Genomic DNA, 23,238 nt, shown 5'->3' on the forward strand with positions numbered 1-23,238 from the left:
TGCCCTGGGCTGGGTGCAGGCAGACCGGCACCTCCTGCAGCCGCGTGGCTCCGGCGTCAGCGCGCGCCCGGGCAGCAGGACGCCGGCTTGTGCAAGCTGGGTGGAGCCCTGCGGATAGACTCCAGTGTGCCAGAGCGGGGCTTCACTCCGCAGCACGAGGTGGAACAGGCTGCAGCTCTGTTCGTGGCCTCCCCACAGGAGGGATTTGGGTAGAGCTGCTCTTGGTGGTGCTGGCAAGCACCCACAGCCAACGCCAGGCAAGTGGGCTGGCAAGCCCCCCGAGCATTGCAGTTTGCAGCAGGGAGCATTGCAGCAGGGAGAAAGGGGAGGTTGTGTCCTGCTGCAGCCTCACATGGTGGAGAAGCAGACACCCACGGTGGGGCTGCTCATTCTAAACAAGACAACCATAAAGGCCGCTCAGATCGCCACATCCTCTTGGTAAACAAAGCAGGCAGTTCTTATAGTAAAATCAGCTCAACCCCAAAGCCAAGAAGTTTTGGGGGAAGAAGAATTTGGAAGTCTACTCCCTGAAGGCTCCTAAAAACATATTGTCATAAAAGTGAGGTGTAAAGCCTCGAAGATCATTTCCAACACTTCTAGAAAGCAGTGGAAGTTAGGTACCTAAGCACCACCTCCATTTCAGGCTCCTGTCAACTCATGTCTCACATTTAAAAGACTTGGGCATTTAAGTCAATCTGGCCTTACAAAGCTAAGCAACTTATACCCAGTGCCTCTAGCCCCTCCGTTTCAGTGGTGGGACCTGCAAGGCTCAGAGCATCCCAGTTCCTTCCTCTCCATGCTAATCATGACCTTCAAGCCCATGGCACAGCCTTGGGGGGTCAGGACATTTCAAAGACACTGCTGCCCACAGGCTCTGGAAGATTCACACCTCGCCATTGTAGGGTTAAACCATGGCATTTCTAAATCCACTTCTGGAAACTCACAATTCAGCAATTACTGCAGTCACCACCTTGGGAATTACAGCACTTACAGCACCCCACTGGGGTTGCCACCTGTCTGGTTTCTAACCAGCACAGCTGGTTTTACTGGTATTTGCCAATAGCAGTGTGGCTTTGGTCATTACTGTAGCATTGCCATTTGAAACAATACATTGCTTCTCTGGGGGCCATCAGGGACCCTTCTACCACTGCATGTAAATGCAGATGTGCAGCCAGTGTCAGAGTTGTACAAGAGGGGTGAAAGAAGCAGCATGGACAGTTCAAACCAGATTGGAACTCATTCAACTAAACTGAAATTGTAATAGTATTATCAAATGAAGGCTAAGGTGTGGCTGTGCTATATCTTCTTATGTCTGCGAAGAGAAAAGCTCAAATCTCAAAATACATCTTCAAAGAGAGCTGGTTAAATACAGCAAAGTAGAAAGACAAACTTCACCAGCAAAAGGTACCAATAAAACAAATGCCCTTTTTGCTGATTTGTCAGTACAAATATGCTGTTGCAAAATATGTCAGCTGATGATGTTCTCTATGACTGTACAGGAGAAAACACCAAACACTTCCAGACACACACCTTCCTGTTTACAGGAGCCAGGTAAAACATTCAGGGATCTCAACATCTTTCCCACATCCCACCAGCACCATATCTCCCTTCCATGTCAGCTGTAAGCACACAGGAGGAGAAACATTCTAAAGGAGGGATATACGATGAGAGCATATAGTGGAGAAAATTCTTGAAATGAAGTTGAAAAGCAAGAAAGCAAGGAGTTCTCTGCACAGTTGCTACTGGCACTTCAAGCAAAAGATGTTTTAACCTCTGGTTGCTCTTTTGTCATTAAAGGACATACAGGTAACATCCTTTCTGATGGTTTGATGGGCAAAATGACTCAGTAACTACTTGAAGATGTGTAACTGGGGTTGTGAATGAGCTGGAACTGCTGTCAATCATAAACTTAATCATGGGAAGCACTGGCCAGAGCTGGTAACCTAGAAGCCAGTAAAACACCAGTAATAAACCAGTAATATGGGTGAAAACTCATTCTTACGCATAATGCAACAGTCAAAAACACTGTGAAAATCTTGAACATAAAGGGCAGAAGATCGTCAGTGCTTTTTCAAGCCACGCAAAAAAAGGAAAAAGCTCAAAATATACTTAAAGTACAACCAGGCACCTACTGCCTGGGCAACCTCCCTGCAGCAATAGAGAAGTTCCTGTGGACTGAGAAAGCAGCAAGATGTTTTTCATGTGGTTTAAAGGATCATAATACCGTCAGAGATCCGGGCACGTGCTAAGTGACAAGGGGACATGTCTTAGCAGCCATTTACTTTGTGCATTCTGCCATAACTATGTCTTAATCCCCATTGCTGAAAAGGATGCAGTAAGTGTCACAGGACTTTTCAGATCGTTTAAAGTATCATAAATCAGCTGCCTGCAAGAACAAACAAACCTTTTTGTCACTTACTTCCTGGACAAAACTTCCTGTATTTGCCTATAAAGGTGCAATGGAAGTTCAGGCTTTAAGCAATGGCTGCTTACAATGGAGCAATTGCTTACATGGCAAAACAGTCTTCTTTGGGACAAACAAAAAAGATATCCCCATTTACCTCATATCACACCCAAATTTCAATGCTGTGTGGTTCTTTGATGATGTTATGATGCTGCACAGCAACCTGAGCTGCTGCATGGCCCCAGATTTATTTGCTGGGGACAACATAACTTCACTCAACTCTGCAGACGGTGACAGAAGATAAGAAGACAGCACTTCAGGTCAGCCTGCCTGGAAACTGCTTGTGTTCTTGACAAGCTGAACTCCAGGCTTAACAATTCTTTATCTCCCTCTTTCTGCACTAGGCAGCAATGAATGTAAGGAGTGACGGTAAAGCTAAATAAGAAGCTACAGGACTGATAAGAGAAATTGGCTAGAAGCTGACTGGTTAAAAGTGAACTTTGCACTAAAAGCTTACTCAGTATCGTCATGCTATTGAAATAGTGGTGAGCATAGCTGCTATTGAAATGAAATACTACAAAAGAAAACTAACATGGGACAGATGAAAAGAACCATAAGAAAGCAACGACAACAAAAGCTGAAAATGTGTCCAAGAGACAATTGTCCGAGCTGCTGCTTTAGTACACAGTGTAGTGGCAAAGTAAAAGGAAAAAAGAAGGAGCATAATTTAGTGAATAAATTCACCCCAGCATTGTGCTTGGTAGGTAAATATTGTAGTTGTCCAGCTTTTATTACATCCAAGGATTGGCAATCTCTACCCAGCAGAAATTGTGCAATGGGGCAAAACGGGCTGATCTTACTCATCCTCAGAGAGAAGCACAGACACCAAGTCTAGAAGATATGATGATGTATTCTAACCTACTTCAAACCACAGGCTTTTAGTCCCGCAAGTTAACTCAGGTCCTACCTTCTCTCACAGCAACTCACCTGTGGTATCCTCTCATCCTGCTTGTCCAGGGGTCAAGAAAAGCCCTGGCTGTGCCAACTCCTTGGCAGAGGGCAGAAGGGCTGGCTGGTGCACACTTGCCAGCTGAGGACAGCTAAGCAGTAACGCTGCACACCCTGCCACTCACTCACTCCAGGCTTGGATACCATGCTCTGCATGCCCACAAATACAGTGCAAGGTGCCTTAAAGGGCACTGCCTGTATGGCGTGAAATCCCAGGCGTAAAAAAATTACAGGAAAGGAAAGGAGCAGGAACAGTTACAGATCTGCTAGTGAAAAAGCAATCACATCACGTCAGACACCTAGAAAGCAGCAACAGCTTGGAGTGTGCCATGTACAGTTGTGGGACCCAGCCACCAGGACTTGGGTGCTGTGACACAAAGACCCCACTCAAGGGACACAGCTCTATACATACCGTCCGTGCCCGGCTGATCAGAGACCGGAGCAAATCCTTAATGCTGTTGGCTTTGTTTCTTTGGAAAATCACAGTGGCTTGAGTCTGGCCGGCCACTGTGAGGAGGGGCATCCCTGGCCAGCCCAGCTCCAGCTCTGGAGGGTGCACATCAGACATCAGTGGAAAGTAGGTGCCAGATGTTAGTTCAGAGTTGAGGGAGGACCTGTCTGCAGTGTCCGCATCACCAGGGTCAGCATCTTTGTCTTTCATTGCATTGGGATCCGGACAGCTTTGATTTCTCTGATGGCTCATATATTCCATGTCCAGGGCGGAAAGAAAAGGCAGCTCCCGTTCCTCAGTGATGGCATTCAGGTAGCCACGTTCCCCCTGCTCAAGAAAGGCATCTATCGCAAGCCTGGCTGTTTCACTGTGCTGGAGCACCAGTGGAGTGGGCTCCCTCCACCACGGCTTCTTCAGCTGCTCTAGACGGCTCTTCAGTGGCCCAGACACTCCTTGCTGTCCCCCATAGCTGCGGTGGAACTGTGGTCTCACCTCTACTGCTAGGTAGTTGAACATGACTGGAGCTGTTGCTGCTAGGAAGTGCCTCTCCAGCTGGATTAGTCCCCTGTCTGGTTCCAGGTCTTTTCTGGCCCTCTTGCACTCCTGAGCTCCTCCCAACAGGTTCTTTCAGGACTCAGCATGAGCTCCACTCCTCTGCTTGCGAGTTAATTACCAGGTACAGCCTCCCACTCTGTGGGAGGAGCTGGCTTTCCCCAGCTCCCTCCTTGGCTTCCTCAGGCACACACCTGACACTTGGTGCTTAGAGTATCCCTTTTGCAAGGGAAGAAGATCAGCTCTTCAAGCTGCTCCTTCCCTTTCCTTGGAACTGATTCATGTGCTGCCCTCCCCTTCCCTACTGAGAGGTCCCCACCCTTGGCCAAGCAGGCTCTAACCTGTTTTGTCCCTCATTGTGCTCACAGTGGAAATGCAGATGCTGAAACTTGTTCCTGCTTGAAATTTGTTCCAAATCAAACATGATTCTCAGTGTCAGTTATAATGAAATACAAATATCCCAAGTGGGTAATCAGACTTGGCCAAGAAACTTATTCATCCCTGAGCCATAGGTAACACTCCTCAGCATTTCTTAGCCCCAGCTCTGCTTGGCACCTGGCAGAGAAGCCAAAACAACATCTTTTTTGATATCACAGGGTCACAGTAAGTGACAGCTCATGTCGTTAAATACTCCAGGCTACAAGAGCAATAGCTCATGTGGTCTTTTAGCATCTCCCTGGAAATCCTTCAAGAAAGAGGCATTCAAACTTAGGAACCTGGTGCTATGTGAATTATGATGCTGATCACATGCTGTGTATTCTGGGAATGGTTAACTCCAGCTTCCCAAAAGCATCATGAAGCTATTTTTTGAGAAATAATACAGGCAGATGTTAACATGTGATTTAAAACGCTGTGCTAGGAACACACCATCCAGAACACAAAGCAGCACATGAAAACCCGTGCACAGGAGGCACAGCAGTCCACAGGCTGCAGTGCGGACCTCCCCTACCCCAACCAGCTCACTTAACCTGAAGCTACTAAACTCCACAGAGGCTAACCAGAGAATGAAGAACTGGCTGGAGAGTTGATCTAATCAGCCAGCCTTTTATCTACAAGTTACAAATACCCTGTGAATTAAATTCATCCAGGCTAAATTAAGTCATCTAAAAGCTAAATGTCTGCTCTCAGACTGGGCTGCAGTCAATGCAGAGACAGCCATGCCTAAGTGTGAACCAGCACATTCAGCCACCAAGTTTCAAGTCGACTGGGATGAATCACGTCCCCAAGGGACTATCACTATCCATGAACTGGAGTGGGATGATTAGTTTAGATTAGCTGTCTAGTCTTTAGATCCCTGAAGTCAGAACAAACGCTTACCAGGACTGTGCAAACTGCAAGCACAGAAGCTTTAACCAGAAGATGTAAGTTGCCTGCCAGAGCATCGCTGCAATGCAGCAGGCAGGCACAAAGCTAGCAGTGACAACAGATATGGGATAAAACTGCAATACAGCTGCTGGCACAGGTGTAAATAAGTGTTAGAGCAACCTAAAGAATAACATTAACTTAAAATGGGAGGTGAACAGCCAAACACAATGGGAGGAAGTTTGGGGAAAAGACAAATGGAAGCAGCTATAACGTGATGGGTCTTTTTCTGGAGCTGCTTTGCCAGGGTGATAACATCACCTTGGTGATAACATAAAAAAAGGGTAACATCACCCTACTTTTTGCCTTCCTACACCACTGAAAAGAGTGTGACTGTTGAAACAGTCATCAAATGTGTGTTTTCTGCCAGATGTACAACTGCTGCTGATGCTGTAAAGCAAAGGGATTTCCACTGTCTCCAGCTGGTATTTAGTAATGATCTACTCTCCCTGCAGTAATTTCTCATGGACCTCAGCACATGAAAGCACATGGGATATAAACATCTCCAGCCCAGCTTGTCAGGCTGGGCTTCTTCAGTTGGTGGTGAGGAGAGCCAGTGATTTCTGGGGAGTCAGTTACCTCACCTGCAGCAGACATCTGAAACAGGTCAGATGAAATGTGCTGATCTCCTCCACCGAGCAGGAAGGCTCAGGCTGACACTCAGTGACAGAGGTTTACCATGCAGACATCTAAAATTAGATGAGAGGTATCCTGCCCCTGCTGCCTGGGAAAGAGATAAATGTCTGTAATTGGCACTCCACAGGCTGATTGGCCACCACAGGATGTGGGAATCACATCAGTCAATTTTTGCCAGCTAAAAGCAAAGGATCTTATCTGGAAAGTGTTGTCTACACACCTTCTGCAATCAGCAGAGAAAGACAAGGGGAAAATTCCCTCTGGCTAAACACACACACCAAATCCCACTTTCAAGGCAATGTCCCTAGGCAGCTATACTCTGGCTGATAACTGAGCTCTGTCAGGATCCAAGCATTAGGCAACACTTCACTCTTGTGTCCCACTACAGATGTTCTTGGAGCTCAAACACAAACACCTTGCCTAGGCTTTCCACAAATGCACCTGCTGCTTCCTCTTCAAGCAGAAATGGAAGGAAGCCTGCCAACTTGCTTCATGATAGAACAGTTCTGGGACAGCACTCACCTGGGAACACAAGAAGCCAGATTTGCTTTCTCCCTGCTCTTTATTTCAGACTGAAACCCACATCTTCCACCACAAAACATCATGGTGCTCAAACACACTTATTTCACAGGCATTTCTGGAAGGCATTTGCATAGCAATGTTCCGCTGTGCAGAACCCAGTGGCCAGATATAAACAGCAAGTGCAGCTAGAGGAGAAAAGTCCACATTTTAGTTACTGCCCTGAGATCTGTGTCAGCACTGGACTCTCTGACAGCAGTGCAGTCAAGTCTCCCAGATTTTTGTCCAAGGTTCCTGACCACAACATTAGAGAATCATCCTTCTCAGCACAGCAGCAGCATACAAATTCCTTGTGTTTTAAGACTTCCAAATCAGGGGAGAGCTTTGGACCTGCTCAGCTGAGGGCACTGGATACCAGCTGCCAGCTAAAGGCCAAATGATCTAACTGCCAGTGTTGGCAGGGGAAAAGTAGACAAGCCTACCTCCTCCGCTGGCTCCCTGCTCACTGGTGTGCCCAGCATGTCAGTTCTTTCCAGTTGCTGCTCTGAGTCCCTTCCACCCATGTGTCATGTAGGGAAGCCAACATGTGGCCATGGAGTCGCTCCGGTGGCAATTTTGAGGTCCAGCCCTGAGCTGCTCAGGGTGCTGCTTCAGAGCTGTCATGAGAAGGACCACAGCGTGCCTCTTGCCTAAGCTGCTGCCCTGTACTGAACATGTGAAAAAACACTTTCAGACACCTCTTCCTTCTCTCCTTCCAAAAGAAACATACAGAAATAGAACTGGGCATTGTAGCATCAGTGGGTCTAGTTGCCAGCAGGAAGAGGGCATGAAGGGAGGGATGTGGGACAACAAGCATATCCTCATATGATGCCTGGCTTTGACAGGATGTGGAGCAGCCCAGAAGGCTGCAGGTGGGATGAGGAATGAAGGAGCCCAGCTCACTCTCTCAGTCAGTGAGGTATTCATTAATGAAGGCTTTGCATGTGCAAGACTCCTTACTTCCTAAGTATGAAGGAGCTCTTACCTCCTGGGAGAGCTGCAGTATCATACCAACACCACCAGGATCCAGTCTCAGCAACATGTTGTGGGGTCCTCCTACATGAACATACCTGCACAAGACAAGAACAGGACAGTCGATATTTCTGGTTCCTGCATTTGCATGCAGGGAATGGTTTACACTAGTGTGCCCCAGGTCCCCCAAGAACATCCACTGCCACTTGTCCTAAACTCCCTGGCTGCTCCCAGCACATCCTAACTGGAGCAGCCACTGAAATGTGACAGCAGAAGGGGGAATCGTGCTAGTGTGAGCTCCTGCTCTGCATTCCCAGAGGAAGGATGAGGCCCAAACATCTCTTCTGTCCCACAAATGAGCACAGCAAGCTGTTAGGCAGGTTGAATGACTGTAAGCAAAACAAGTACTCCCTCAACATGTTCAGCAACTTCAGGAAGAACACATGTAGGATGCACAGGACAACCCTAAACACCTGAAGAAAGGGCAGCAGTTATAAAAAGCTCACCAGAGGAGTCTGGGGAGAACCAAGATAGATGCTAATAATACGCAACTGCCCCATCACAGTGCGGGAGGCCAGGCAGCCCCCAGCACCAGTGGGTGACACTCCTTTTGCAGGCAAAGGAGAGATGGATACTTCACAAGCACAGCACAACTGCCTAAGCAGCAGAGCCTCCCACTCACTCATGAGGAGCCTCAGGGTCTTTCCTATGTTCTTGCCAACTTTTCCTGTGTAAGCTTCTGCCCTCTCCTTGACTCCTCAGACCTTCAGGAAAAGACAGGCAGCACTGAGGGCCAGGCTGTGCAGACACAGTATGCCCAAAAGATGGGGATATTGCTCCCTAAGGCAAGCTGCCGAGTGGCAGGAGTACCATCACCCAGGCTCCTGGGAGAGGTGGTAACCAAGCCTCTGGACAACAACGTCAAGCCTGATGCAGCACAGTTCAGCAGGAAGCACAGCGCACAGGTTTAGCACAGTGTCTTGTGGAGGAAAGAGCAAAAACGTCTCGATTAGAGTTTATTTATTATACAAGAAGACAACAGACATGAGACAAAGCGGGGCAAATATGAAGAGGCAGATGGGAAGGGCAGGAGCTTATACAGGGGAATATCTACTAAGAAATTAGCTGCCACCAGCATCATCAATCCCTGCCCCTGGCTCCATGTACTAGGTTAAAACCACAACCAAACATCTCCCCTGGAGCCTGAGAAGCTGGAGAACATCACAACAGATGACCACTGTATTCATGGCACAACTCTATTAGCAGAAGAGTTAGAAAGACACTTGGTAATTTCTGGGTGTTAACATAAACATTTAAGACTCCCAACACTGGTACTTTCATCTTCCTGGAATGAAGCACACAGAGTCCAGTTTTGGAGCTCAAGATGGGCAACAGATTGCTCAGCATACCTGTAGAGGGGATCAGCAAACTCCTCCAAATGCCCAAGCAGTACTTCAGCACATCTCTGCATGCAGACCACCACTGCAAGATTAAACTGGTCCCACAGAAATGCTACAAGTTGACTGCAGCAGGTCGATGTTAATGTGAATTTATGAAAGAAAACCCCCTCTGCAGGGTTTTGGAAGTAGGAGAGTGGAAAACCATGAGTGGGTCACAGGGTATGGGATGGCTCCCACTGCTCCTCCAAGAGGTGTCATGCAGTGGCATACATCACAGGGACCACGCTTGCAGAACCAGTCACCATCCCCTCCCAGCTGATGCTTCCCCTCCCACAGCTTTGCTATTGCTCTTCCTCAGCCTCCGGTTTCTGCTTACCTTATTTGCCAGCCAAAGGCAGGGCAAGTGAGGCAGGTCAGTGGTCAAGTCCAACTGCTACGTCAGGAGCAGCAGTTCTGACCCGAGGGCTTGGTGTGGCGGAAGCATGACTAAAAACTTCACTTTGTGGAAGGTGAGGATGGGAGGCAGAAATCTGAACTGCACTTTAATAGGGCTTATGCACCTGGACAGTACAGAAAATGTGAAGCTCCTCAGGGATGCCTGTGCTCTTAGCACTTCAGCTGTTTGAAGAAGCAGGAGAAACCCATTAGATATAAATACCAAAAGGCAGTGTGAACGCCCAAGCAGAGATGACACAGAAAGACATTTAACCACTTAAAATACAGAACAGGCATTGAAGGGGATCAGATGACTCTCCCCAATCCCCAAATGTCTCGGAACATCAGTCTGAAGCAAGAGACTTCCCAAGTTTGACCCTGTGGGCAAAACATAACACCTACTCTCCCAATGGTGCAAGACAGCAGAGAAGGAAGGGAAGACATTCAGCACTGACCCTTCTTTTCTGCTCACAGACACAAGAAAGCCGAGATCTAGCTGAAATAATGGGTGCTTCCCAGAGGCTCGTGTCTCTTGTTTTTCAGACACCTGGGAAAGTTGGGGGAGCAAGTCCTTTAGAATTATAAAGCAATGTCCAAGTTCCATATATGAGATAGGAGACCAGGCTGGATGATAAAGTACTCCTTACTGCATATATTCACTTAAAATACAGTAAGTGTTCCCAAGCTGATGCTGTGAGACCGTTTTCAGGAACCCCAAGAGCATAACCACAGAACTGTCCATAAGCAAAGCACCTTCAGTCATTCTTTCTGCAAAACCTTGAACATGGGTTAAGATGGGCTGTGCAAAGTTTGGCTAAACACTCCTGTGTTCTGCTGCAATTGGAGCAATGATGTACACAGGAATCACTTTTAACAGCAAATCACTGCTGCTTGCAAGGTGCACATTTTGCTACTGGAAATGTATCCTCTCTCAAGGACTCTAAATTCTGGTTGTAAAGATGTCTTATATAAAGATATTGGTAATGGCACGTTTCGAGCCTATTGGCACGCACCTCTCAAGGGTAAGGGGGGGTCGTATTCTACATCCAAACCCTGTCTCCAGGTAACTAATGGCTGGGAAGCAAAGTCCTCCCTTGTCCTAAGTAGCCTCCACTGTATTTTGCCTCTCTAACATATTACCCTTTTAATTCACAGACAGTTTCTGCCTTATTCTTTTAACAGGCCCCACACACTCCTGTCCAAAACACAACCCGACTGCTGGCTCAGCTCTGTCGCCGTGGGGTGGTTGAAGGCATTTCATGGAACAAGCAGAGCCATGATTATAGGTCTTTATTCTCGTATTAATAAAAAGTGCAAAAGCAGATGCCAATCTGGCACCATGATTTCTGGAGCCTCCTGCCCACAAACATAGGAAAGGGCTCCATTTCGACCACGTGGCTGTCCCCTGTTCAGAGTACAAAAGGATTGTCATCTCCAGACTAGTAGTGCCACCAATTCTCCCAGCTTGCTGGCTCCACAGCATCAGCACCACAGACATGACACAACCTCTGACCTGCGCACGGCACCAGGTTGGATGGTGGTGGACTCCCAGTCCTGTGTTCCCATGTCATGGATAACGAGTCCAGGTTTAAATTACATAGCAGGAAAGGGGTTGAAGTTTAAATAACTGTTTTGTATATGAATTAATGTGTGTAGCTTTGAGCCAAAATATCTACCATTAATTTTTCCACCTATTTCAGGAGCAGTAAGATACACAAAGTAAAGTTTATTTTGGTACTTGGTATACTTCACTCTCATTAAAAATAAATTAATCAGCAAATTCCTACACAGCTCAGCCTTCTTTTATGTAAATACAACCCAGCTGTAATGAATTACAAGGTGTTATTATCTCACACACACTGTATAATACTTCACACATAAGAAGTTTCTCTGCTTAGCTCAGCTTTCAACAAAAGCATCTTAAATAAACTGCAAGCAAGTTGTTTGGTCTGTAATGTTTTCACAGAGAAGGGATACACCTCACACAGAGAGGGTTTCTTTACATGACTCATTTTATAACAAGTTAAACTGAGGAAGTTCGCCTTGGAAAAAAAAAAGGAACAAAATGCCTTTTTTATACACAGAAGGCTCCCTAAGAGAAGATTTAAAGAAACAAAAAATGCAAGGCAGTGTTTGGGAGCCTGTATTCTGCATCCCACTGCTCTTTACACAGAGAAGGGATGTCAAATATTCCCCAAACCACACAATACGAAGCAAGCAGCTTCAGAAGGAAGAACAGTCACAGCCAGGCACAGTCACACTTTCACCACATTAAGGAATCACAAACTAAGGATTAATTTCACAAATTGAGGATTATCACCTTGGACTTTTGTTTAATAGTTTTATTAGGGATAAGTCCTGATATTATAGGACTTATTCTTATCAGAAGCGCGCACAGAAAACACACACACGTCAGTTTTACCCAGACTGACATTTATTATTGACTAGGGGTTTAGAGAGGAGAGAAATGAAAACTCCTTTCGTCCCTGACCTGGAAGTAGCCTGGTGAACCATCCACCTACTCAGCACACCTCAGCCCCTGCCCATTTCATCACTGCAGCTCTTGCTCCTATAATTACTACGTTGGCAGAAGCTGCCTGCGCAGCCAGATCAAGTTTTCACTGGGGCTGATAGGTCTTGCTAAAACTCTCTGGACCAGATTTGGGATAGAGGATCGCATAGTCCTGTCCCATTGAAAGCCACGGACAAAACCAGGCATGTTCCTTTCCTAAAGAAATTCTTAGACCACAACTCTAAAAAGAATATGGACATATTAGCAAGGCAGACTGAAATACCAATTACTCTGAGGAGCTTTTAGTGACAGCCCAGCCCCGTTTTGGATTTTATTCTCATTAAGATGACTGGAGTCACAGAGGATTACTGCGACTGTGCATTATCCTTTGCATCCTCCTTTCTTTGTGCAACACAGCAGAGAGTTCCTAAAAAGGGTTTTCACAGAAAACCCGTCAGAATCTTTTAAAGCAACTCTTAACTCCACTAAAGCAAAAATGGAACACTCCATCTTGATATCAGGCTTTTAAAATACATTAACATCTAATATGCAAAGCTCACACTTGCATTGACAACCATTCAGTGAGCAGAGGACACCGTTGTGTCTCTAGGTAGCAGCTCCCAAACAAGGCAAAGGACAAACTGTCTTCTTAATGAAGACAGAAATGTCTTCTTAAGATAACTCTAAGTCATGGTAAAATACCTGGTTTCCTAAAGACAGAAGGCAGGTCTTTCAGTTTGTCAGCAAGGACCACTCAGTGCCATAAAAAGGACAGAGGTTCTCAAATGAACTAGCATTTATTTGCAGGTGAATAGTCAGAAGAGCATGGCTGTCCAGTCTGGTACTGAAGCACCATGGACAGGACATCTAATTAAATACTGCCTTTCCAACAGCAGATTTTCCTCCTGACTCCACAGCCTCAGCCCAGTCCAGTTTCAAGCGTGCTTCCCAAGCTGATCTGACCATCTGATAGAGATGTCAGGCACTCAGAGTCCTTCGTCATTGTAAACCGGGGAAAGGGGCTTGAGGATGCTGCGGGCGTTGCTCTCCACGAGCGGCCGCCAGCTCACCTCACCCGTCAGCAGCAGGTCCTCCCCGCTCAGCGCGTCCAGGTGCTGCACCTGCAAGGACAAGCAGTTAGTGCAAGGTGTCCCATCACCCCTTAAGTGCTACACAAACAGGCTGGTTTCCAGAAATGAAGCACAAAAAGGAGATTTTAATGTATTTTGTCGTTTGTGTGAGACCTGAAAAGATACTTTAATATGTCTCAGTCTTAAGAGTCAGGGAAAGGCTGAGATAAGTATCTGCAGATCCACTGAAGTTAACTGCATAAGGTCTTCTACTAATACCTTACCTAATGCTTCCTCTGAAAGTTTGGCACCAGGACAAAGAGGAGCCACGCAAAGCTAACATGAGTCATTTTATCTCCCCAGCAGCTAATTCAGGTGACACACTGATAGTACCATCATCTACTTGGAGTGCTCTCATAGAAGTGGTTTCACACAGACCAAGGCTTGCATGATAGAACAAAAAGAAGCCTGACCAGCAGGGAACACCTGAGATTTGTAATATAAAAGCCCATGAGGTGGAGGAGATGAACATGGAATGAATGCTCATTCTTGCAATACAAGAAATACTTGGGATCAGATTAAATTTCAAGGTGCAATGTAAGCAAAATAGAGACCCCTCTTGTTACACAACACAGGGTTGACTTACTGCCACAGGATACTGTAAAGGGGGAAAGAAGAGGAAGTCCATCAAGGGTTAGTAAAAGAGAAAACCACCACTCCTGGCTCAGGAAGTCTGTGCACACTGATTGCTGACCAGTAGTACACATGCTTGCCCTGTTACTACAGTCTTCTCTGGCAACCCCTAATAGCCACTGTTAAAGACAGGTTCAGCAAGAAACTATGGGAAAGACCTGGTACACAGTGCTGACTGGGAACCAAAGATAATTTGACAAGGAGTTTCTCAACAGAGGAAGGAATACACTGATGGCCACAGTGGGTCAGACCAAAGAGCCACCTAAGCACCATATCCTGTTTCTGACACTCATCAACAGCAGATTCCCCAGTTAAGGACAATGCATGTATACAATGTTATTCTCCTCGTTTATTCTTCCTCCCTCTCAAAATCCATTAGTTCAGGAATTTTGAGCCTGAAGTGGTTGTTGTGGATTTAATAGCCCTGTGCAGGCTTATCTGCCATAGACCTTGCCAGTGGCTTTGGCACCCACGTGCCGCTGTAGCATCCCAAACAACCCATGGCAACGTTATGTTCCCACATTCCTGTAGCAGTGAACAGCCTTTCCTCGCTCACCTTTCATACACCTTCAAGATTTCCCAAAGCTGTCTCATATTCTTTCTCAACTGTTTTTCAGGCAGGGAATCCTACTCACTGCTAATGGAGAAGCTGTTTCATGACCTCCTTACTGCTCTTCTCTGAGCCTTCCTCAGTTCAGTTTTTATCTTTCTTGATGGTCAGAACCCAAACCATACACATTATTCAAGATCACAAGGGTACCATGGATTTAAAAAGTGGCATGAAAACACTATTTTACTCTCAGTAGTTCTGAGCATTTGGGTTTTTTTTAAACACTACAGAGTGCTGAGCTGACATTTTGATAATTGTAATCTCCAGGACTCATTCCTGTGTGGTAACAGACAGTTCACAGCTCATCAATACATATGTAAAGCTGGGAGTGTTTTTCTCAAGTGCACCACTTTAGAGTTGTCTACAGGAATGACCTGTATTCACAGAAGCAGTGCTGATTCTTCCCCAGTGTGCCACATTCACCTGTGTGATCACTGTTTCCTACTGAACCGCTGACAGCTTCTGTCCTATCCTTTGCTTGCATGTACAGAAGTGCAAGGAATTCCCCATTTGGCAGCAAACTGACCCAAAGTACATAATTTTTATATGTGTTTGGTCCCTGCCAACCTTCAGTTTTAAACCTTCCTACAGCATCACTGATGTTAAGCATCAGCAACCTTAAGCATTATATTGTTTGTCCCTCCTGAGAAGCCCTCTGGCATTCCAAAAGCATCCCTTACAAAGTTCAACCCTTTACTTGCCATACTGTTTTCTCACACACACACTGAAATATTTTCTCTTCAAACCTCTATCTGAATATAGTATTGGAAACATTACAGAGAATGTCGTTGTGGAAGTTCTGGTCTTTGCTTCCCTGTCCAACAGCCTACACTCTTCCTCCAGAACCTCTGTCAGCCCTCTTTTGTCTTTGGCACCTACTTAGCACCCACTCCTACCACATTTCCTAGAAACCTGGTTCACAAACCTCCCAAGGGTTGAGAGGACAAACACTACTTAGTAGAGTTTCTTCCAGGTAATAACTGAAACATCATAATTCTGGAAAACAAAACCTCTTTTACTTGTTTCCCCACAAATATCAGGACACGTTCAAGCTCTGTGTGCCATTTCATTATGGAGAGGATCCCAACTCTGCAACATCAATTATAATTCTACAACAAGTTGCAGCCCATTTCTGACATATTTCGTCAAACCCCTCCACAGCACAAATCCAGAAAAATATAAGCAAGATTGCTTTCAATATTCCCTGTATTTCTTTGCAGCCGTTTTTCATCAAAATGCAATAAATATCTGCCTGGTTTTGTATTTTTACATTTTTCTCCTTAAAAATAATCACAGAATATAAAGATCAGTTATGAGAACTGAGCTACATAGTATGCAAGCAATAAAAATAAGCAGTTAATATTCTAAACAGGAGAATGAAGAGAAGTTGTGCTGTGAACTGCAGCGTACCTGTTTGCGCACGTACTCTACAAGTAACTCCAGATGTCGAGGGTCCTCACAGTTCTTGTTAAAGAGGTTTCTCCAAAGAGCTGCTGCCAGAACATGATCATCAGACAAGATTCCCTAAAGGAAACACAGAGGGAGATCAAAAACTGCATGTAAAGAGGGTCTGAACACAAGACGACCCCATTACTCTACTTGGCAACTGACAATATTAGATGTCTCAAAGCCCACAGCTGCTATGGGCTGTATGTATGAAAAGGCATCAACATCACTTGTTCCCAGAATGGAAGAACAACCCCAGCCTTAAATTAATCTACAGAGCAGCCTGTAACAGATATTCTGGCAAGTTAATTTGGGAAACAAACTGGGTCAGGACACTCCTAATGTAGGAGCTGATAACTACATTGCTACGTTATGAAATCTTAACCATAACAATTTTGGCCTTACAGACCAGAGAGCACAGAACTGGGTGAAGCCCATGGCACATGGAAAAGAAAAACTGAAGGATGCAGAAACATGCTCAGGACTTTGCTATTTTGCCTTGCTTTTCTATTTTGCATTCTACGTGAGAGAGAACCCCTCCAGATCAAGGACTAGCTAGACTTTTCCAGTTAAATCTAATATTAAATTTGGCTTACACAGAATCACATCCATGAGCGCTTTTCGTCTGAATGCTCTCCCACTTTTATTGTCTTTTTAGGTTATGTGGTGTTAGCACCATAGTCTCATCTCTCCTATCTTCTGCTGACACATTTGCCAAAGCAAGAGAGGATTTTAAACATTCAGTTAAAAATAAAAACTGTCAACATTTGTCTTTAACTAGACATTTTTTATCCAAAGAGTGTCAACAAAAAAAGAGAAGAAAAGATGACAGACACAGGCAGACACCTCTTGGCTATACTTACAACTAGTATAAGTTGTGTCCATAACACTATCCACAACTCTATGAAGTTTACATTCATAAGATACTAATAATGCAAGCAATAAAAATAATTTCACATGTGAATAAGACCATCTGAAGAGCAACACTCAAGAGAAAAAAAATAACTGCTAAAAGAAATGATGGAATTGTATGATCTTCTTGAAAGCCCTGCAGATACTTGTCACAATGGTGCTTTTGCCTCCCCATATTATGAGATGCTTCCTATAAATACCCTTACAGAGACTCCCTGTAAATACTCTCTTTGCTTTTAAAGTATAGCCGAGTACAACAGGATTCAGAGGGAGGAAATGATTTACTGATGGTCAAGCAGTGACAGTGAAGCAGTACAAAGAACATCCTTCCTTCCATGTCCCACAGTTTAAATCAATTTGCCGTGTGCTTGCTTGCTTTCTTCTTAAAAGCACTTTAATTCAAAGTGTAAGATGATCACAGTAACTACGAAGTCTGCTTCCATAACATAACGTTTCTCCAAAGACATGCATAGCAAATGTTTTGCCCATCTGAGTAGTCAGTGTTTGTGAATTAGATGGTCTACTTGTTCTTGCACATTCTCTGAAAACATCCTTCTTACCTCATCATATCCAAATAGAGCTGCATAGAAATTTTCTACCATACTTCTCATATCTTGCTTTAGAACAACAGAATTAATCTGAAAAATAAACCAGAAAACCATCTATACAGGCTCTAAAGAGGTGGTGATGACAAAATAGTATCAGTTTCACTCTGAGCAGTTGAAGAAGAAACAGTGCCTTGGCCTGCATAGGTTAGGATTTGGCTGTAAGGAACAATGTTAGTGCAGTCAAACATTTTAGAACAAGATGCAATACAGCTCTGTTAGTTCTGTACTCCATGAAAGTCAGTGTTACTCTGGATATACGAACAGCAGAAAACCCCTCAGCCAACAGCACTGACATGTAACTACATGAGTGGAGAAAAACTGCAGCTGGGGAAGGAGTGAAAGCAAGGCTGTCCCTTCAGTGGCAGCACAGGCTAAGATAATGAAGACTCCTCTGTATTTCAACTATTGAGCAGGTTTTTCCAGACCTTGATTCACTCTTAGAAACTCAGAGGGGTTTTGACTTTTTCCCTAAAGCATGGACTCCAGAGCTGGATGTGCTATTACAGTGAAAGTCCGGTAACACTAAAGGTGGAGGCACCATCCCTACCACCACTCCTTCCTCACTTGTCAATACTGACTTTCTCATTCAGGAATGACATGAATTCTGTTTCTACAGCATCTTACTAGAAGCTCAGACCTACTAGTTTTTTACTATGACTAAATTTCTTTCAGAGTTTGTGATGATCCAGGTACTTCTGCCTATGCTGTAAGTGTGACTCAGTCCAAGTTCCACACTGACTTTTAACTCAATTTAACAGCTGCTTAAATATTTGCTGGTTTGGCCTAAGCCACCCCTTAGCTTGCAGAACTGATCCCATGTGAGCTTAAGCCAGAACCAAAAGAGATTAACTGCTAGGTTCAGAGTGATGGCTGAAATACCTCACATGCATCTCCCTCATATGAACTATTTAGTCCTTTTGCCTGTACTTTCTAATTTGATCCACAAAATGATTTAATAAACAGCTCCTCTCCTGAGGGCTAAGCCAGACTTCAATTGGTAAAGCTGGTTCTTTGTATTTATTCTTGGGAGAGATCTAGGAGATACTAAGCATTTCTTGTCTACAGATCTTGCATACTGGTTAGATATTAGGAAGCAATTCTTCCCTGTGAGGGTGCTGAGGCGCTGACACAGGGTGCCCAGAGAAGCTGTGGCTGCCCCATCCCTGGCAGTGTTCAAGGCCAGGTTGGACACAGGGGCTTGGAGCAACCTGCTCTAGTGGAAGGTGTCCCTGCCCGTGGCAGGGGTTGGAACTGGATGAGCTTTAAGGCCCCTTCCAACCCAAACCACTCTGTGATTTTATGAGCTACAAATGACAAGGATAATTATCTCCATACCTGCACACTCGCACAACACCCACGTATGAGACTGCATCTTGGAGACAGGTTTTACAAAAAAATAAACTGCAAACAGGAATATTGGGTAGGACATCAGTTCTATACAGAATAATCTCTCCTGTCTTTGGTATACAGCCTGTCACACTCACGACAATGTGAACCACATGTCCTAAACAGTTTCTTAGTATCCTTAAAAGTACTCACCTTAGTAATTATGCAACAGCTTTTCAATCAAAATGTGTTAGTTTTTGCCACGCCAGCAAATCTCCCGTTCAAATATTCTTCCATTAAACCACTGCCTTTTTTCATCTGTTGATTTTTATAGAAATGCATATAGTGCAAACACAAGGAAAATTCCTTTTATGTCAGTTACTCATATTTTTCCATTAATATAAACTATTAAAATTCATGCAGCTATTTTACAGGCTCTCAAGATTTGGAGACTCGTTATTACGGCCTGTTGAAAAAAAAGAACTAACCATAAGAAATCAGAGGGTTAAATGATGACTGCAACTTCTGTAATGACTTAATTAAATTTTTATGGAGTACATAAACTATGATGTCATTTCTACCCAACCATGCTCAAACTTTCTCTGCATGTCAGAGATCGTGGTTTTTCTCAACAGAACGTACTTCTAAATAAGCTGCACTTCTACAGCTCTAATAAGGGGGAGCAGGTCTCATGTAACACACTCAATAAATTATCCTTCCATTTTAAACAAACAAATTCCATGAGTTATTATATATTTGCCACGCACTTTTTATGACATAATAAAAATGTTACCTCAAGGATTACTTAACACATACTACAAATGTTACAGCAGGCAACTGCAAGGGGCAAAGAAAACAAATAGTCCCATTACAGAGACAAGTCCTGGACTATACATCCCCAGGGAAGCAGCTTTCTGTACTAAAAGCTAAGAGCAGCAGCTTTAAGTTAGCAAGAAATGGATTGATGAAGGAGATAACCAAGTTAAACAAACATGGCAATAAATACATCTTAAAAGACAAACAGTTTAAAATAGAAAATATGACTTTGGGGATGAAGCACTATCTTAGGCAATAAAATTACATTTAAAGGAAGACTGCAATTTCTGAAGAATACAACCAGCAGTGGTTAAACACAAACATCGTAGGAAAAGATTCTTTATAAAACAGGGCAAATGAGTAAATCTAAATCAGCATTGGAAATGACTCCTCTCTTTAAGCTTGTTCATGTTCTTACCACTGGCAAGGGTCAGGATCTGGCTGGTTCCAACTCTGCTGACTCTTCCGCCATTTGTTATTAAGAAAAAAACCTGCTAGACAATTCCAAGTGAGTAACTGCTAACGCCACCACAATCAGTAACATCTGGAGCTCTTTTAGGGACTGAGCCCCTTTGCCTTCTTTGGAACAACCCCTTGTAGAGCTGTCACCAGAATAATTGTATATACCATCGCCTGAACTGACACACAGAACTACCTTAGCTCAAAACAACGAACACGTTTTTGGTACATCTCACATTTATGAGACCTTTAAAACAAACGGCATGTACAGGTAACCTATCTTCCTTCTACATGTCACAACTTTTCACTGAAAGACTCCATGATGCCCCATTCTGCTGCAAGACAACTACAGCACACGGCTACTGCACTTGCTGCAGTAAGAAACCTCATCTTCAGCCTCAAGGAGTTCAATGCACATCATTCAACAGCCAACTGGTGAGACTCCTGCTATATCAGACAGTTTACAATATCAAGTCTCAGTTAAGGGTTTGATTCTAACAAAATTTATAGAATTACAGAGTGGTTTGGGTTGGAAGGACCTTAAAGCTCAGCCAGTTCCAAGCCCCTGCCACGAGCACGGACACCTTCCACTAGAGCAGGTTGCTCCAAGCCCCTGTGTCCAACCTGGCCTTGAACACTGCCAGGAATGGGGCAGCCACAGCTTCTCTGGGCACCCTGTGCCAGCGCCTCAGCACCCTCACAGGGAAGAGCTTCTGCCTCAGAGCTCATCTCAATCTCCCCTCTGGCAGGTTAAAGCCATTCCCCTTGTCCTGTCCCTACAGGCCCTTGTCCAAAGCCCCTCTCCAGGGATGGGGTATTCTAGGAATTTCTAGGAAAGTACGAGCACACTGCTGGCCATGTAGGAAAATATCTTATCTATGGGCACAGCTTTTAAAGTGAAAGCTGCTATAGGATTAGTCCATATTAATGCCTATTGCATCGCGAGCATTCTTTCGCAGTGGATCTCCTCCTCATCCCCACATCCCGTGCTTTGGCTTATCCTGCAGAGAAGTCTCAGCACGCACATACTAGGAAACATGCCCTAATGCACTCTACCTCCAAAGAGGCACCCAGCCCACAGGATCAGCCTAGAACCATCACAGAGTAAAGATCATCCCCGTGGAGCAGGGACACTGGATCATCAACTGCTTCACCCAACAAATGTGTTCCTGACAGACCACACTAAATGCTAGTGTAGACATAGCTGTGATGTCCACAGGCTACACTATTTGAAAGCACTTTAACAGGAGTTTCTTTCTGTTACAGCTTTTGCCAGCATGTGTTGCACCCTTAAGCTACTTTAACACATTAATCCATCCATAGACTATAAAGCCAGAAGGGGCAATTCTAACTGCACCTTGTACAAGCGCTAGTCATTGAATTTCATGCAGCAATTCCTCTCTTTAGGCCATAAGTTATGGTTGAACTAGATTTTTTTATGAAGAGATTTCAACCAGAAGAAATGATTAGATCATAGAACCTGACCCTCTGCATATCACAGACCATTACATTTCACTGAGTTCCCTCTGTACTACGCTCAGTAAATTGTGTTTGGCTAAAGCATATCACCCTCACAGCAGAACATGTGTCTCTCATTTTGGATTTGAATTTTCTGGCTTAAGTTTCCACCCCCTCATTCTCGTTATACCATTCCTGCAAGAATAAAAAGCCTCTTCTGTACAATGTATTTGCTCCTGTACCTGCACACAGCAGATGTGTCAGCACAGTCATCTTTGCAAATTAAGATTAGAGTCTTTAAGGTAATGTTAGCATTACGTGCACTGACACTACATCATCAGCGCACTCCTGGAGTGGTTGAAGTTGTAATAGCAAAGTAGTGTTTTATGCTGATACAGTAAAAATTAATCCATCTCATGTGCAAAACAAGTTACACAGGCAGGAGTACACTTGTTATGACTGAGTCTACTCTGGGGACTTCTGTTAGCCACGCTGCCATAACCATCAACAGCTCCTGGTGACACTGGTGTTGCTTTCTGGAGAATTCAGTATCAGCAGAACTTCCTGAAGGAGATACAGGACAAATCTTTCATTATAAAAAACATCACTCCTCAAACATTTAGGCTTCTTTATGCACCTTCTCTCAAGTTGCATTTGGAAAGAATGACTTATAATATATAGTTTGTGTTAGTTATAAAAAATATATAACCACATGTGGCTATATATGGGCTTTTAAAGGGTTCGCTGCCCTCTTAATAAATGCACATGACGTTAAATGGGAAAACCTGCATAGAGCCCTTCTATTTCCTCCAATAACATAATTATTACTGTAGCTAGGATCAAAAAGATTAAATTAATAAAACAGATTAAAAATATCTCTGTAGCAAAGTGCCAAAAAGGAGAGTTCCTTCAGGCAACCTCAGAGTTGGGAAACAACAAAGATATTGCAGAGATTATTTTTCCAACCTTCATTTTTGAGTCTTATTAATCACTCTGTTCCTTTGTCTGCAAACTGGCTACAGTGGCGAGTCCCCATCTACTTTGGAATATTAACTTTTCTGATAAATCCTCTAATTTTCTAATTCAAAGTAATTTTGTAATGCCCCTCAGTAGAGAATTAACTTCAGAGAATCAGCTTTAAAGCCTTCTTCAGTGTTCAGTGACAACCTACTTCAACGTTGTATTAACCCAGACAAAAGCTACATGTTAGACTGTTATGAGAACCAGTTCCTGCCATAATCTTCAATCCATAAAAGCAACCTGAAACTTTTGCAAGCTCTGCTACCTTCATAACAACTGCATAATCATCAATAACACTCCTTAGAGCACATTTATTTGAAGCAGACATAGAAAAGCAAGTTATACAACATTAGCTACGTATTCCAGCAAAACCAGATGGTCACCCCTAGCTGGCTAGTATCAAAAAAATGAGATAGGTTTCTATCTTGTGGTCTATTAATTTGGAAGCTCTGCCATGGTAACAGGTAAGAGATTCAGAGTAGATCCCAGCACAGTCCTGACTGTATTAAATACATCTTTCTCTGTAGTAT

General features: G+C 44.3%; 2 protein-coding genes across 4 annotated transcripts in view; both read right to left on the reverse strand.

Annotated features, from left to right (window-relative positions):
- FAM83C (family with sequence similarity 83 member C) overlaps window positions 1–11,969 on the reverse strand; it is a 30,417-nt gene extending 18,448 nt beyond the window's left edge. The window contains exons 1-2 of the mRNA XM_030502863.1: window positions 5,901–11,969; window positions 3,825–5,854 (exon numbers count right to left, since the gene is read on the reverse strand). Of these exons, the coding sequence (XP_030358723.1) occupies window positions 3,825–4,379 (555 nt within the window). The 5' untranslated portion in view covers window positions 4,380–5,854; window positions 5,901–11,969. The remainder of the gene's footprint in view (window positions 1–3,824; window positions 5,855–5,900) is intronic.
- A 225-nt stretch (window positions 11,970–12,194) lies between these two features.
- Window positions 12,195–23,238, reverse strand: part of LOC115615112 (ubiquinol-cytochrome-c reductase complex assembly factor 1) — a 41,228-nt gene continuing 30,184 nt past the window's right edge. For all 3 annotated transcript variants that reach the window (XM_030502865.1, XM_030502867.1, XM_030502866.1), the window contains 3 exons: window positions 17,582–17,659; window positions 16,074–16,187; window positions 12,195–13,411 (listed from right to left, as the gene is read on the reverse strand). In XM_030502865.1, coding sequence (XP_030358725.1) covers window positions 13,277–13,411; window positions 16,074–16,187; window positions 17,582–17,659 — 327 coding nt within the window. In that variant the 3' untranslated portion in view covers window positions 12,195–13,276. The remainder of the gene's footprint in view (window positions 13,412–16,073; window positions 16,188–17,581; window positions 17,660–23,238) is intronic.

This window comes from Strigops habroptila, chromosome 13 (assembly GCF_004027225.2).
Source record: "Strigops habroptila isolate Jane chromosome 13, bStrHab1.2.pri, whole genome shotgun sequence".
NCBI classification, from domain to species: Eukaryota; Metazoa; Chordata; class Aves; order Psittaciformes; family Psittacidae; genus Strigops; species Strigops habroptila.